Source organism: Sturnira hondurensis, unplaced genomic scaffold, assembly GCF_014824575.4.
Source record: "Sturnira hondurensis isolate 20B ecotype Veracruz unplaced genomic scaffold, ASM1482457v3 Scaffold0021795, whole genome shotgun sequence".
Lineage (NCBI taxonomy): Eukaryota > Metazoa > Chordata > Mammalia > Chiroptera > Phyllostomidae > Sturnira > Sturnira hondurensis.
The window spans coordinates 5,217,569-5,231,030 of NW_028094426.1; the positions used below are offsets into that span (position 1 = coordinate 5,217,569).

The 13,462-nt window shown below is 35.2% G+C and overlaps 1 protein-coding gene across 11 annotated transcripts in view; it reads left to right on the forward strand.

The window, feature by feature from the left end:
• The window catches only part of C2CD5 (C2 calcium dependent domain containing 5), an 87,614-nt gene that overhangs the window by 45,559 nt on the left and 28,593 nt on the right, over nt 1-13,462 (forward strand). For all 11 annotated transcript variants that reach the window (XM_037033989.1, XM_037033991.1, XM_037033995.1 and 8 more), the window contains 3 exons: nt 4,834-4,948; nt 7,695-7,790; nt 11,374-11,565. In XM_037033989.1, the coding sequence (XP_036889884.1) occupies nt 4,834-4,948; nt 7,695-7,790; nt 11,374-11,565 (403 nt within the window). The remainder of the gene's footprint in view (nt 1-4,833; nt 4,949-7,694; nt 7,791-11,373; nt 11,566-13,462) is intronic.

Sequence of the window (13,462 nt, forward strand, 5' to 3'; positions counted from 1 at the left end):
CAGCAATCATTCTTTTTACCACACCTGAGAGCTACACGTGAGCAGATGTGCAAACAAAGCCTAAAGTAGTTAAGTGGCTTTTAGTTTTTAGCATTTTAATAAGGTTTTTAGGAAGTAGGTACGTACAGCATGGGGCAAAAGTAGGTTTACAGTTGTTGATATGGAAAATGATATATAATATATAATATTACAAGAATAAACTCCGTGTTTTGTGTACTCACAACTATAAACCTACGTTTGCTCTACCTTGTAGCAGTCAAGAAGGCGTAAATAAAGCTTGTATGTGAACTTTCATTCACATATAAAGTAACATACAAATGTATACATATTTTTCTCTTTATATATAATGAAACTTGATATTTATTACTATCCATTTTTACTCTCTATAAAAAATCAGATATATAATCTCCTTAATAGTGAAATTTTACTCTTTATATGTATAAATGCAACTGGATATTCATTGCATTATTATAATGTAACATATAAATGTAATATATAATTTTCTCTTTCTATATATTGTATAACTGGTCTTTACATATGAAGGATTTAATTTCAACTAAGGAGAAGATCACATATCTGACTTTTTAAATGTATAGTAAAGAACTCCAGTTTGGTCCAACATGGATTATATCCCAGCTACCTCCGAACAACTCAATTACTACATCTTGATGTTCCTTCTGAATTTGCACATCACTCCTACTATAATGAGACTCTTCTTCCTGGTCTGGTACTGAATTCCCACCCAATTTGAGGTTGTATACTTCCGTGAACCTTAACTCTTTACTTCCTATTTCATTAGGGGAAATTTTATCTTCAAAGATTGTTTTGGGTTAGAATGTTACTTTCAGGCATTTGAAAATGCAGCATTTTATGCTGTCCATTAATGAGATAGAATAGAATTGTATTACAAACCTTTATTTGATCCTACCTAACAATTTATCTCCTCTTGTTCATTTAAAAATTAGGCTGAATAACTGTCCATTTTCTTTATTCTTTCAACCAGATGAAAAGATTCTTAAGGAAAGAGATATTCTCTTCCAAAGCTATGGAAAAATAGAATGAAGTTTAACACTTCAGGTAGTCAGTGATTCTTCACCGCAAGTGTGTGATTGGCTAAAATCCCAAAGGGATTGAGTTTTACAAAGGCATATTGTGTTGTCTACTTTTTTACTTTCTGAAATATAAACTATTACTGTTACTTTAGGAATCTTTACCAGTTTCACCTGTACTTCAGAAACAAGATAAAATAAATGCTAAAAAGATGGCAAGATATCAAGCTATGGCTATGCTCTAGAAAAGTAACAGCAGCAAAATGAACTATTTATGACGTCAACCCAAGTGTGCAGACATTACTTTTAGAAGAAGTATCAGTGAGGTGTTAATCTAGAGCTGGTTCATGCCTACAGTTAAAAGGATGTATTAAAAGATTTGTGATATTATCTATGAAGTTTTGACTCAGAAGAAAAACATGAAATAGTATGAAATATGATTTGTATAATAAAAAAATTTCATTATTTCCTAATTTGATATCTTTATAATTACAAATAACTCTACAGATTATTGGGAGGAGCATGGTATTTAAAAGAAGGTATGTTTTTCTTAACATTTTTGAAATGTTACAGGTTGTGATCCTCACATCTCAGCTGTATATCCTCCACATGGCTAAATGGTATTCATTTTTATGTATGGCATGTATAGTTGCCATATGTTTTAAGCCAGACTCTTTGTTTTGCCTTTTATATAAGTATGGTAGATCTTCAGTTTTGACTTATGTAGGATGAATGAAACAATTCAAATTCTCTAGTGTGTTTCCTATAAGAATATAGTTAGCAGTTTATAAAGCTTTCAAAACTTTATTGTAGGGGTTAAATACTATATATTTTTGAATTTTTAATTATAATAAGTTAGGCTGAATCATAATTACTCTTTACTGTTATTCTCTCGCTCATCTCTGGCATAAATATGATATAGGTGTTAAAGATAAATTGACTTTTTCTTTAATACAAAACAAATTGATTAATCTTTATTTTAATTAAACAAACCCTAAATTTAATAGCCAAAAAATCTATCTTTTGGCTTTTTGCTTACAGTTGTAGATAATTATTGTTAATCCAATGACCAGTTTGTGATTAAGTGCTCCCTACTGTATGCTTGCCTTGCTTTCACCTAGAATCCAGGGCCATTACTTTCTGTAACCATTTCAGTGAGCTGCCATAGTTTTCAGTCTGTACTGTCACCTGATCCAAGCATGCGCCAAAATATCCACTGTTTCTGGCTCCTGTCTGCTGAATCTGCTTTGCAAAACCCTTCGTTCGTTCTTTGAGCTTTTGCTTTAGCCAAAAATCAAATTTAAGACATTCTTTGGAGTGTGGACATATGCCATTTGCTTTCCTAGCTCCCATGTTATGTAACTTGTTAGCTTTTATTGAACTTGTAAATAATTACAACAATGGCATCCTCATGTGCAACTGTGTGGCTCGTGTGTCAAAATAAAGGCTGCTTGTGAAATTTGTCAGAAGAATATGAATGCTCCACTCGTGCTGCATTCAGCTTTTTTTTTTTTAATTAGCCACTTATTCTTTCATAGTGTTTGGTTTACTTATCTGATTATTTCTGTGTGTTATACCAAGGTAAGTTTGATGTAAATACATTTTGTATTCTATGTGATTATATGTATCTCGTAGTAATTATTATTACATATTTTTCCATTTAGACATGCTGGCCATTTCTAAATAAATATATCTTGAACTTAAACTAACTGACTTCCTCTATTTTTTATTAATTTAAAAAATGTTATGGATTACTTTGTGTAAAATTAATTCTTAAAGCAGAAAAGCTACCATGTGTTACTTGTGGCACAGATGTAGACACACACAATGTGAGAAAAATCTGTTTTTATAAAACCATAGTATGTAATTATTTGTCTTATCAAATAATGGTTTAAACTTGCAGAAAGATTTAAAAAGTAAATAATAGGACCTGCTAGTGCATTTAAGAAAAGTTAGACTTTTTATTTTATATTGTTTTTATATAGAAAAATTATTTTATATGGAAAAATTATTTCCTAAACAGAAATGTTTTTATTGTATCGATTTTAAAAGAATAAGTAATTTGACTGACTGAGCAACTTCTTGAGGTTTTAAGTTTATCTTAGAATATAAAAATTCCCTATTAGGAAAGGATGATGCTAAATAGTTGTCCAAATTGGTCTGGAAACATGTATGCCTTAAAAGAAAAAAAGAGAGTGGATCTGAAGGCATATTTGTGCTGTTAATGTCAGCATTTCAGTTAGAAATATGAAGAAATTCTTTAACATACTAGTGTATGTGCACAATAGGAACACCTAATTTTCTCACACATTTTTAAATTTACCAATATTGATTGCTAACACCATATTGTAGTCTTTTCTATTTCTTATCCTTCTTTATTTTGTCTCAAACTTTGATCTTTTTCTCAGTTTCCTGGAGTCTGTGTTTTTTCCTTTTCTTCTGAAAGAAAGTTTTAGGGTAGCTCTCTGTCTTGGATCCAAAATTTTAATTCAAGAACTGGCTGGCATCATTCGTAGTTCTGGCCTTTACCTCCTCACTTCTCCCTTTTGCTGATCTCCTTCCTCCCTGTGGAGGAAACAAAATTACATCGTAGGAATGTGAGCCATACTAAGCCCTTTAAGCTTTCTTTACTTTGCTGTCTTCAGTATTTCACTAGTGAGTATAATTCTACTTATTCTTCTTGTTTTGCAAACATATTTTGGAAATGGATATATAGTGAAATTCAAAAAAGCAAGTTTGGGGATTGTTTTATTTTCAGTTTAAAGAATGCTTTAATATGTGGAAAATTTACGATAAGAGTTTGGCATCCTCTTTCGAATTGGTTAAGTTCTTTCAATCTCAGACTGTTCCCAAACGGAATTTTCCACAAAAAGAAGCAAACTAGGATATGCTGATTCTAGGCTGTTTCTGTTTTTAGCATCTATGTACATTAAAAGTTACCATAATTTGCAGCTGCTGTTCACCAGTAGTTTGCAGCTAAGTGCAAGTGATTAGGGAGTATGTGTGATAGATGCTCCACTTACAATGCGCCATTACAAGGCAATGTTGCGTTCCTCTATTGTGATACAATGTAATTTTGTAAGTCTAAGGCATTTTTTAATTACAGACCATACATGGAATTACAGTATTCTATCTGAAATTTGTCCCTATATACGTTAACCAAATTGTTTGTATTAATCTTTTAAATGTATTTGCTTTCTTTATTTTGAATTGGCTACTTCCTTTATACCTTGTCACTTCGCTTTAGGACCCACATGTCTAGAAGGATAGCTACTTGATGGCTTTCTCTTTTTTTTTATCAGTGATAAGTCTTTGCCTTGGAAAGAACCTAGAATATAGTGGGTTATCAAAAATAGGCACCAGGAGACGAAATCTGAATTTAAATTACATTTATGGGTATGATGCAGAACATGTTCTCTTACTGAGGTGAGATACAGGATATACTCTCAGTTTAAAATTAGAACCTGGGAAGTCTGGGTCTACATTTTAAGTTGTATCTAATAAAATATATCTCTGTAGATGTGTAGATGTCCCTTAGAGCAATAAAGCAAATTGAACTAGGTGGTTTATTTTCTAGCAATCAAGTTTAAAATGTTAAACTTTTACAAAAGTAGCATTAAATTAAAATGTTAAGCTTTTCAGAAGTAGGATTATAAAGATGTGAAGTTTTAAAGTGCGTTACAGAACAGTACCTTTTTTCATTCCAGAATATGTTTTAAACACTTCTTGTTCATATAGACAATGTGCTGTTGAGTAGTAAACTGATTTAAAATTTATTTTTCAGATGAACCAGAAACTCGAGATGCGTGGTGGGCAGAAATCAGACAAGAAATAAAATCACATGCTAAAGCATTAGGCTGTCACGCTGTAGTGGGCTACAGTGAATCAACTAGCATCTGGTAATGATAACAACTTGCTTTTCTAGGTGCTGCAATTTAGATTGTCATCTGAAAGAGGAAAAGCTTTATGCAAATAGACACAGAATTAGTAGAATGATCCAGGATCAAGGGCTTTAGAGTACACCAGGCTGAGGTTCATAGGTCGTTTGTGCCACTCAATTGCTGTGAACTTTGGGAAGTTACTCTATTCCTCTGAGCCTCAACTTATACATTGAAAGAGAATATGATACTGGCACATAGCAAGTATTACCCTGGGCTGATTTTACTCCAGTTTGTGACCCTGCTAACTTCTTCCTCTGGGATCTTTGAAACTCTTGACCTATGGTACATGAACCACCTTGTGTCTTTCAAGCTCTTCTCTAAGTCTTCCTATCTTCATCTACTAACTGTTACTTCACTTTCTCCTGCTATGACTCATTCCTGCTAGCCAAGTAATAAGGAGACTACCATGCTCTTAGTTCTCAAAACATTTTTTTGCCACCTTTCATTTGAACAGCCTCTTCTCCTTTAAAGTCCATGCCATTCCACAGTTCAGACTGTTATACCTGCAAACTGTTCTTCCTCCTTTCCTAATTCCTTCTCTGTCATCGCCTCCAGGTAAATGTGAGCACCTCCCTTCTATCACCATGGCACTGTACTTTATCATTCTTAAGTCCTCTATCCCCACCTGACTTTCAACCATACTTTGTACCTCATTACCACTCAAAACCATTGCCTCTTAAAATTTTGAATTACAAGGTTTCATTCTTGAATCTCAACTTACTTTTTCCATCATGCCATTTGCTTACATACACCCGGTTTGTTTTGGTCTTTATCCTAACCAAGGATTTTTGTAGTTCCTCTTTCAGGTTCTGACTTTACTTACTGCCTGCCATTCTTGATCCCTACCATCAGCTCCTTCAAAGGTTTATCAAAGATATCATCTAGAAACTGACCTCCTGCTCTCTTATTTTCTACCTTCTGTTCTTAGATAATTCTTGCTGCCAGCTGTTACATGGGTAATTCTTTTGCACTTGTGGTGATCACTATTGTTAGAGAAACATGATTAGGCTATAGTAAATGTGGACATTACAGAGCCATGCCTATTCCATCTTTTCCTTTGCATCCATGTATTATCCTCTTTTAAAATTTTATTTATTTATTTATTTTTAGAGAGAGGGGAAGGGAAGGAGAAAGAGTAGGAGAGAAACATCAGTGTGTGGTTGCCTCTCATGTGTCCCCCACTGGGAACTGGCCTGCAACCCAGGCATGTGCCCTGACTGGGAATTGAGCCCATGACTCTTTGCTTCACAAGCCCGTGCTCAATCCACTGAGCTATACCAGCCAGGGCCATGTATTATCCTCTTGAACTGTTCTATTTTCACTGTAGTTGTTCTACTCTTGTTAAACTGCTAACTTTATTGTGCTTATCCTGCCTTTCTGCTCAACATGGAGTCTTGCCTCATTCATGGACTTCGTGTCACACACTGTCAAGTCGTAGGGATGTGGTTTTCAAAGACATAGTTCTTGCCATCAGATTCACTCACATTCTACCCAAGAATTATGATGAGTATACATCTTATGATAGAGATATCTCAACATGACCTGGGATCCCAGAAGTTTGAAGATTAAAGATAGGGCTGAAAAAAGGTGATAATGAAGTAACTGAAGCTTGAACTGAACCTCGTGGGCTGCGTGTGGATTGTGCAAGTGAGGAGAAGAGGCACAGGGAGAGGGCTCAGTGCTAGAAGAAGAGCGTGTGGAGGATGCCAGTGATGTCAGGTCAGTGTGGCCAGAGAGGTTACCGGTGCAAGATCTGCAGACAGGAGTCCAGCTAGCTTACCTAGACGTTTCAATTTATCTGGCACCGATTCCTTTTTTCCTCTAGAGTTCAAAAAATTTTCTGTTAAATCCCATCTTCACTAATCCTGTTCTAAACCATCCAACCTACTATTACTGGGTTAAACTCTTTGAAATGCACTTCTGCTCTTGGAGTTCCTTGACTCGGTGCCTTCTAAGGACTCCGTGTCATTTCTTCTGGCATAGAAGAAACATTTTACACCTGGCCTCTCTACTCACGTGACCGTTTCTTTCCTGTCCTCTTAGCCTTCCAGTCCATTTGCACTTTGTTTCCAGCCTTTCATCCCTAGGCTGCTACTTTCTCATTTGCTTTGTTATTTTATTCAATAATTGGGTTGCTTGTTTACTTTTATTGCTTTGAGATTGGGTAATATGTAGTAAAGACTTCTGAAGAATTCTTCTGAATATCAATTTTTTACATATGTATAAATGACACATATTTTAGATATTATTTGTTTCAGATACCTATTTGTTATTTTTTTGTTAAGCCTTAGCAATATAGATATTTGCATAGTTTACTTTTAGGATAGTTTAAGTAAAATTTAATACGCATTTAAAGAAGATTTTAGTATATTTTAATGAGTTATTAACCTGATCCAGAGATATAGTTTCTTACTACTTTAATTTTGAAACATTCTAGTCTTTATCAGCTCTGCCATAATTTAAAGGAATCTGTTGTCATTAATATTGTGCTTTATCTTTTACAATTTTTAAGTAATAAAGAATTCTTGCCCTCTCCATTGTAATAACATTACCTTCTATTTTCTCTCCTAGGTTTAGGAGGTACTCCTGTGATATTACTAACATTTAGTAGAGTCAAACCTGAGTTTAAGTGGTCATCCTTGTAATCATTTTCCAAACTTGGCCTGAAAATGTTAACTGGTTTGTTTGTTTGTTTCTGTTACAGTGAAGAGGTCTGCATTTTGTCTGCATCCGGCACGGCAGCTGTACTGAACCCTAGATTTCTGCAGGACGGCACCTTGGAGAGCTGTTTGGAACAGAGGTTGTCACGGCAGCCTGGCCTATTTTACATAAGGGCAGGGAAGGGAGAAGTTGACTTGGTCTCTCAGGGCTGGGATAGGTCTTCTCTCGGAGGGTGTGTTACAGTGGTGCAGTGTAGAAATGAGGACCAGGCACGTTGCTGAGTTTTACCTAACTCACAGCAGAGAGAAGTATTGGGATCTGCACCCTGCCACGTTATACTTTGTAGTGTCTTGATAAGTGACATGTGTGGCTACCAATTGAAGAATTTCAAGGAGATACTGTTTTGTTTGTTACTTTATAGAAGTATTTTATTTGATTTTTTCTTTCTTTTATTTTTTAAATAAAAATATTTTTATTGTATTTTTCCATTACCATTTATGTCTTACCTCCAAAGCAGAAAAATGTCATAAAACAATTTTCATAAAATCTTCGTTTATAAAACAATCAAAATACTAGATTATACCAAAATTATGTGTAAAGTTTCATGGAAAGTGAAGTATATCTTTAATATTTGTAAAAGAGAAAGTGACCACATTAAGTAAAATGGGAAAATGAGACTACTTTCTGGTTTATTTGACTCTCGGTTCCTTTTATCTGTTAGTTCCATTAATGTCAGAAATGCTTTCTGTAAGCAGGTGAAATTATCCAATATGTATGCAAGAAAACTATTAATTTGGTACCAGAGTCTACTTGGATAATATAAATTTTAATTAACTCTTACCCTATAGTACATGTATTTCCTTTTCAAAATATTTTTCCAGTATTAATGTACATGGTGGCAAAAGTAGGTTTCCAGTTTGTGAGTACATGAAACAGAGTTTTTTTTTAAAGTTTTCTGTATTTTTAAAAATATTTTATTTATTTATTTTTTGAGAGAGGGGAAAGGAAGGAGAAAGAGGGGGGGAGAAACATCATTGTGTGGTTGCCTCTCACGCACCCCTCACTGGAGACCTGGTCTTCAACCCAGGCATGTGTCCTGACTGGGAATCAAACTGGCGACCCTTTGGTTCGCAGACCCATGCTCAATCCACTGAGCTACACCAGCCAGGGCAGCACAGAGTTTTTTTTCTTAATATTAAATTTATTGAGGTGGTATTGGTTAATAGGGTCATTCAGGTTTCAAGTGTACATATACATAGCACGATACATCATGCTATGATACGTGATCCGTATGGCCATCAATGCATGAAAAGGTGTTCAACTTCATGTGGCTATTAGGGAAGTGAGAAACAGAGTTTATTCTTACATTATTATTTATTAATTATTATATTATTTCCCATGTGAGCAACTCCAGACTTACTTTTTCTCCATCCTGTATGAGTATGTATTAAGGAAGAAAGCAAAAAAATATCCTGTATGGGATCAAATTTAGTACAGATTTTCAAGTCTGTATATAACAAAGAAGGATATTCTAGCTCTTGAAGGCAAACAGAATACCTTAGTCAGTGTCTTTTTTCTTGGTCAAATATGGATTTTGACCATAATATATTCCAGAGGATTGAAAGTTACCATAAATAGGATAATGAAAGTGGAATATTTGAAGTATATTAAATACTTGGAATGTTCTCTAGAGAAACAGATTTTGCCAAAGATTTCTCCCAGTGCCACATTATAGTTCTCACACGTGTCAGTAGATTTCCTTCTTGGGTAGATAGAAGCCTAATTTAACAAATGACCTTTCTTATGCCGGTAGTTTATTTCAGTATTGTGGNTATTCTAGCTCTTGAAGGCAAACAGAATACCTTAGTCAGTGTCTTTTTTCTTGGTCAAATATGGATTTTGACCATAATATATTCCAGAGGATTGAAAGTTACCATAAATAGGATAGTGAAAGTGGGATATTTGAAGTATATTAAATACTTGGAATGTTCTCTAGAGAAACAGATTTTGCCAAAGATTTCTCCGAGTGCCACATTATAGTTCTCACACGTGTCACTAGATTTCCTTCTTGGGTAGATAGAAGCCTGATTTAACAAATGACCTTTCTTATGCCGGTAGTTTATTTCAGTATTGTGGCTTGGATGGATGCAGTGAATTCTCTTGTGTGGTAGCCCATGTCCTTTTATCTGCTGTAAAATGATTAGTGCTTACCAGAGAAAATTTGAAAAACGTAGAAGAGTAGAAAGAAGAATTCCCTTTATCTCAATATTCAGAGACAGAGAGAAGTACTGGGATCTGCTTTTGTACGTGCTTTCATAAATTTTAATACTTTTACTTTTTTGCCTTACGATGTTGCACTATTTATGTTCAGATTTCTGTGAGGTATTTAATTAAAGGTTGCCCTAGTTTATGTCCTTTTGGTCACCCCTTGAAACACAAGGGCTTGAATTCAAACTTTTGGCATAGTAATTAGAGGTCTGCTTAGTACTTAGTGTGGCTGAGCAAGTTACTTAGTATCTCAGGTTGGTTTCGGGCCAAGTGGAACTAGTGTGTGTGGTTGTCTGGTGGGCATTCCACTGGTGTGGGGTGGCGTGTGTGTTTCCCTACAGTTTTCTCACTTGCTCTTCAAAAAAAATTGAAAGAGCCTTTCTAGGTATTGTTATTTCCATTTTATAGAGGAGGCTCTGTGAGGTTAAATAAGTTGTTCACAGTCACAGTTTCACTCAGATATGTCTGATTTCCCTGTTACTTCTAAGATACCAGCATGCTGTACCAGTAACAAAAGAGTAATATCTGGGAGTGACTAATTTGATTTAGAGGGTTATTGTGAAAATTCAGTGACATAAAATATACAAAGGATCTGCAGAAAGGCTGACTCCTAGTAGGTATAGTATGAGTTTCCTTGCCTTCTAAGATCCGTCTACTTGCCAGATTTCAGCTTCTAGAAGTTGCTTCAGGTTATGGAGAAGTGAGAACCCCGAGAACCTGCATCTTTCCAGAGCCCTGGAGGGTAGGGTTCGCTGAAAGTCTAGGACTCTCCATGGAGCTTTCTATTTCCATGTCCATTCTTCTGATTTCCTCAGTGAAAAAATACTTAGTCATTTTAAAATGAATTCATAGACAACATATTACAACAAATATTTTATCATGAGTGGGAAGGTTGTGGGTTGTTCGTTTATGATTTATGTGTGATATGTATGTTTATGAAACAGGTGTTCTGACTTGAAAACAGTCATTGGACATTAGAAATTTTGAAGTGTGCCTGTTTGACTTACTCCTTTCTTTAAATTTGTTTTTAACTGTAATTTTTAAATGCTGTTTAAGTTTTCTGACTAAAAATGTTTTTATTAGAAATTTAAAAATTATATCTGTATTACATCTGTCAGACAGTAAGAAAATGTTACCCACATCGTTTAAACATTTGTTTTTTGTTGTATCCGAAAGAAAAAACTTTGAAGTAATAGTGGAGTTTGTCAGGTGGTAAGTCATCACACATATAAATTGATGAAAAATCATTTTCTGATTTTATAAACCTTTTCTCTCAAATGGTTCCCATTTCATGGTCACTTGTAACTCCTATCAGTCATAGTAGTACCCTTACAACCTACTGTGGTAGAAATTGTGGTATAGTTTATACACAGGTGCTAAGTGTGTAACACATGTTTTCTAAAAGAAGCACAGCATTTTCAAGAATGCCTGTTTTTCTTAATGTGTTCATGTAGGCTAGAGGAAAGCTTGCCTGCAGGCTGTGGATTTTGTCACATACCTTACGATGAACTGAACATGCCGTTTCCAGCTCATCTCACATACTGCTGTAACTGCAGGAAACAGAAAGTTCCCGACGTGCTCTTTACCACCATAGACCTCCCAGCAGAGGCAGCAGTTATTGGAAAAGGCTGTCTGATTCAAGCGAGGTGGGTTTGTGGAAACAATTTTTGGGGTCCCTGAAAGAGTATGGGGGATGGAGCCCAACAGCCATGTTTCAAATATCTGCTCTGTTTCCTCTCTGGGATCCTGGATAGGCTGGGCAGTTCTAGCCGAACCTTGTATTTTAGCATATGGAAAATTAGGAGGAAAAATACCCTCGTTATAAAACTCAAGTAAGTTATATTAGCTTTAAACATTTAAATTCTATATACATTTTTCTTACTATGAGGATTATTAATTAACCTGTTGAAGGGTAGAGATAATCTGCTTCAATGATGTTAAATATGTAGTACATTTCAGAAAGTGACATTTTTCTTTTAAAGAGCGGTGCTATGTAGTGTTTCTCTCTTTACTTCACTTAGCTGTTCATAGACTGGGGTAGGCATATAGCAAACAGCTCAACTGTCTAGGTCACTAACAATGACCAGGTTACCACATCCACTGAGCATTTCTGTCCTCATCATAACTTGACTTCTCAGCGGGGGCCACACAGTTGATCATTTTCTTCTTCTTGTGAAAATACTCTCACAGCACCACACCTTCCTCTTTTTCCTGCCTTCGTATCTAGTGTCCAGTCTCCCTGTTGATTTCTCTTCACTTCTTGATTTTTGAGACCCTCTTCTCAAACTCTCCCAGCAGTTGAATTCATATGCTATCTGTCTGTTACTCCCAAATTTATAGCTTCAGCCCAGAACTTTCTTCTGAGCTTCAGACCCATATACTTACCTGCAGCTTCACATCCCGTTTTGATGTGTCATAGATGTCTCAGACTCGTTCCAAATCAAACTGCCGATTTTCTCCACTTCTTTCCTGCTGGCCTTCTCTATTTTAATAAATCATGCCTTCCCATATTCAGTTTTTCATGCCAAATGTGGTTCTCTTTGACATTGTCATTTGCTAATCTCCCTACATTATTACAAAGTAATGTGTTTTTCTTCTAAATATATTTCTAATTTATTTACTTTTATTTCATTCCCTCTTGCATGTTAGGCCTTTCATTTCGGATTTTCTTTTGCCTGAGGCATATATATCCTTTAGTATTTCTTTGGCTGGGTCTGTTGGTGGACAACTGTCTTTTCGTATGTCTGAATGTGTTTATTTTATCTTGAAAAGATATTTTGGGGTGGCAGTTATGTTAATTTGGCTCATTAAAGATACCCTTCTATTGCCTTCTCAATTTCATTTCTACTATTGAGAAATAATCTGTTAGACTAATTGTTTCTTTGAAGGTATTATGTATTTTTTTCCTCAGGCTATATGTGAGCTATTCTATTTGTCTCTGATTATCTGCAGTTTCCCTGTGAAATGTCAGATATGGAGTTATCTTTATCTTCATTGTTGTTCATTGGGCTTCTTAAATCTGTAGATTGCTGTTCTTCCTGTGTTTTAGAAGCATTTTAGATGGTAATTCTCCTGTGTTTTCATCTTCTCTCTGTGCTTGATACTCCACTGAAAATACATTAGACTTTCCGCTGCCTCCTATGTGTCTTTCTCTCTGCATTTTCTTTCTTTTTTGTTTCTCTGTGCTATACTTCAGATGCTTTATCTGTCTTTTAATTATTTCTGATATGCTAGTAAGCCCAGTAATTTGAGTTGAAATTTTGGGTAATCTATTTTTTATATCTAGAAGTTTTACTTCATTCTTTTTCAAACCTAATATCACATGTTATAGTCTGACTGATTCCGTAATTAATAACTTTAATATCTGAAACCTTTTTGTTTTCTGTTGTTTCTGCTGGTTCTTGTTCGTCGTGTTTGGTTTCCTTTGACTGTGATAGGGTCACAGGAAGTTACAAAATGGGATAAAGACTCCTGTGTACCCCTTCAGTCACCTTTCCTCGTTGATGACGTCTTACACCGCTATGGTAGAGTATGGACTAGAAA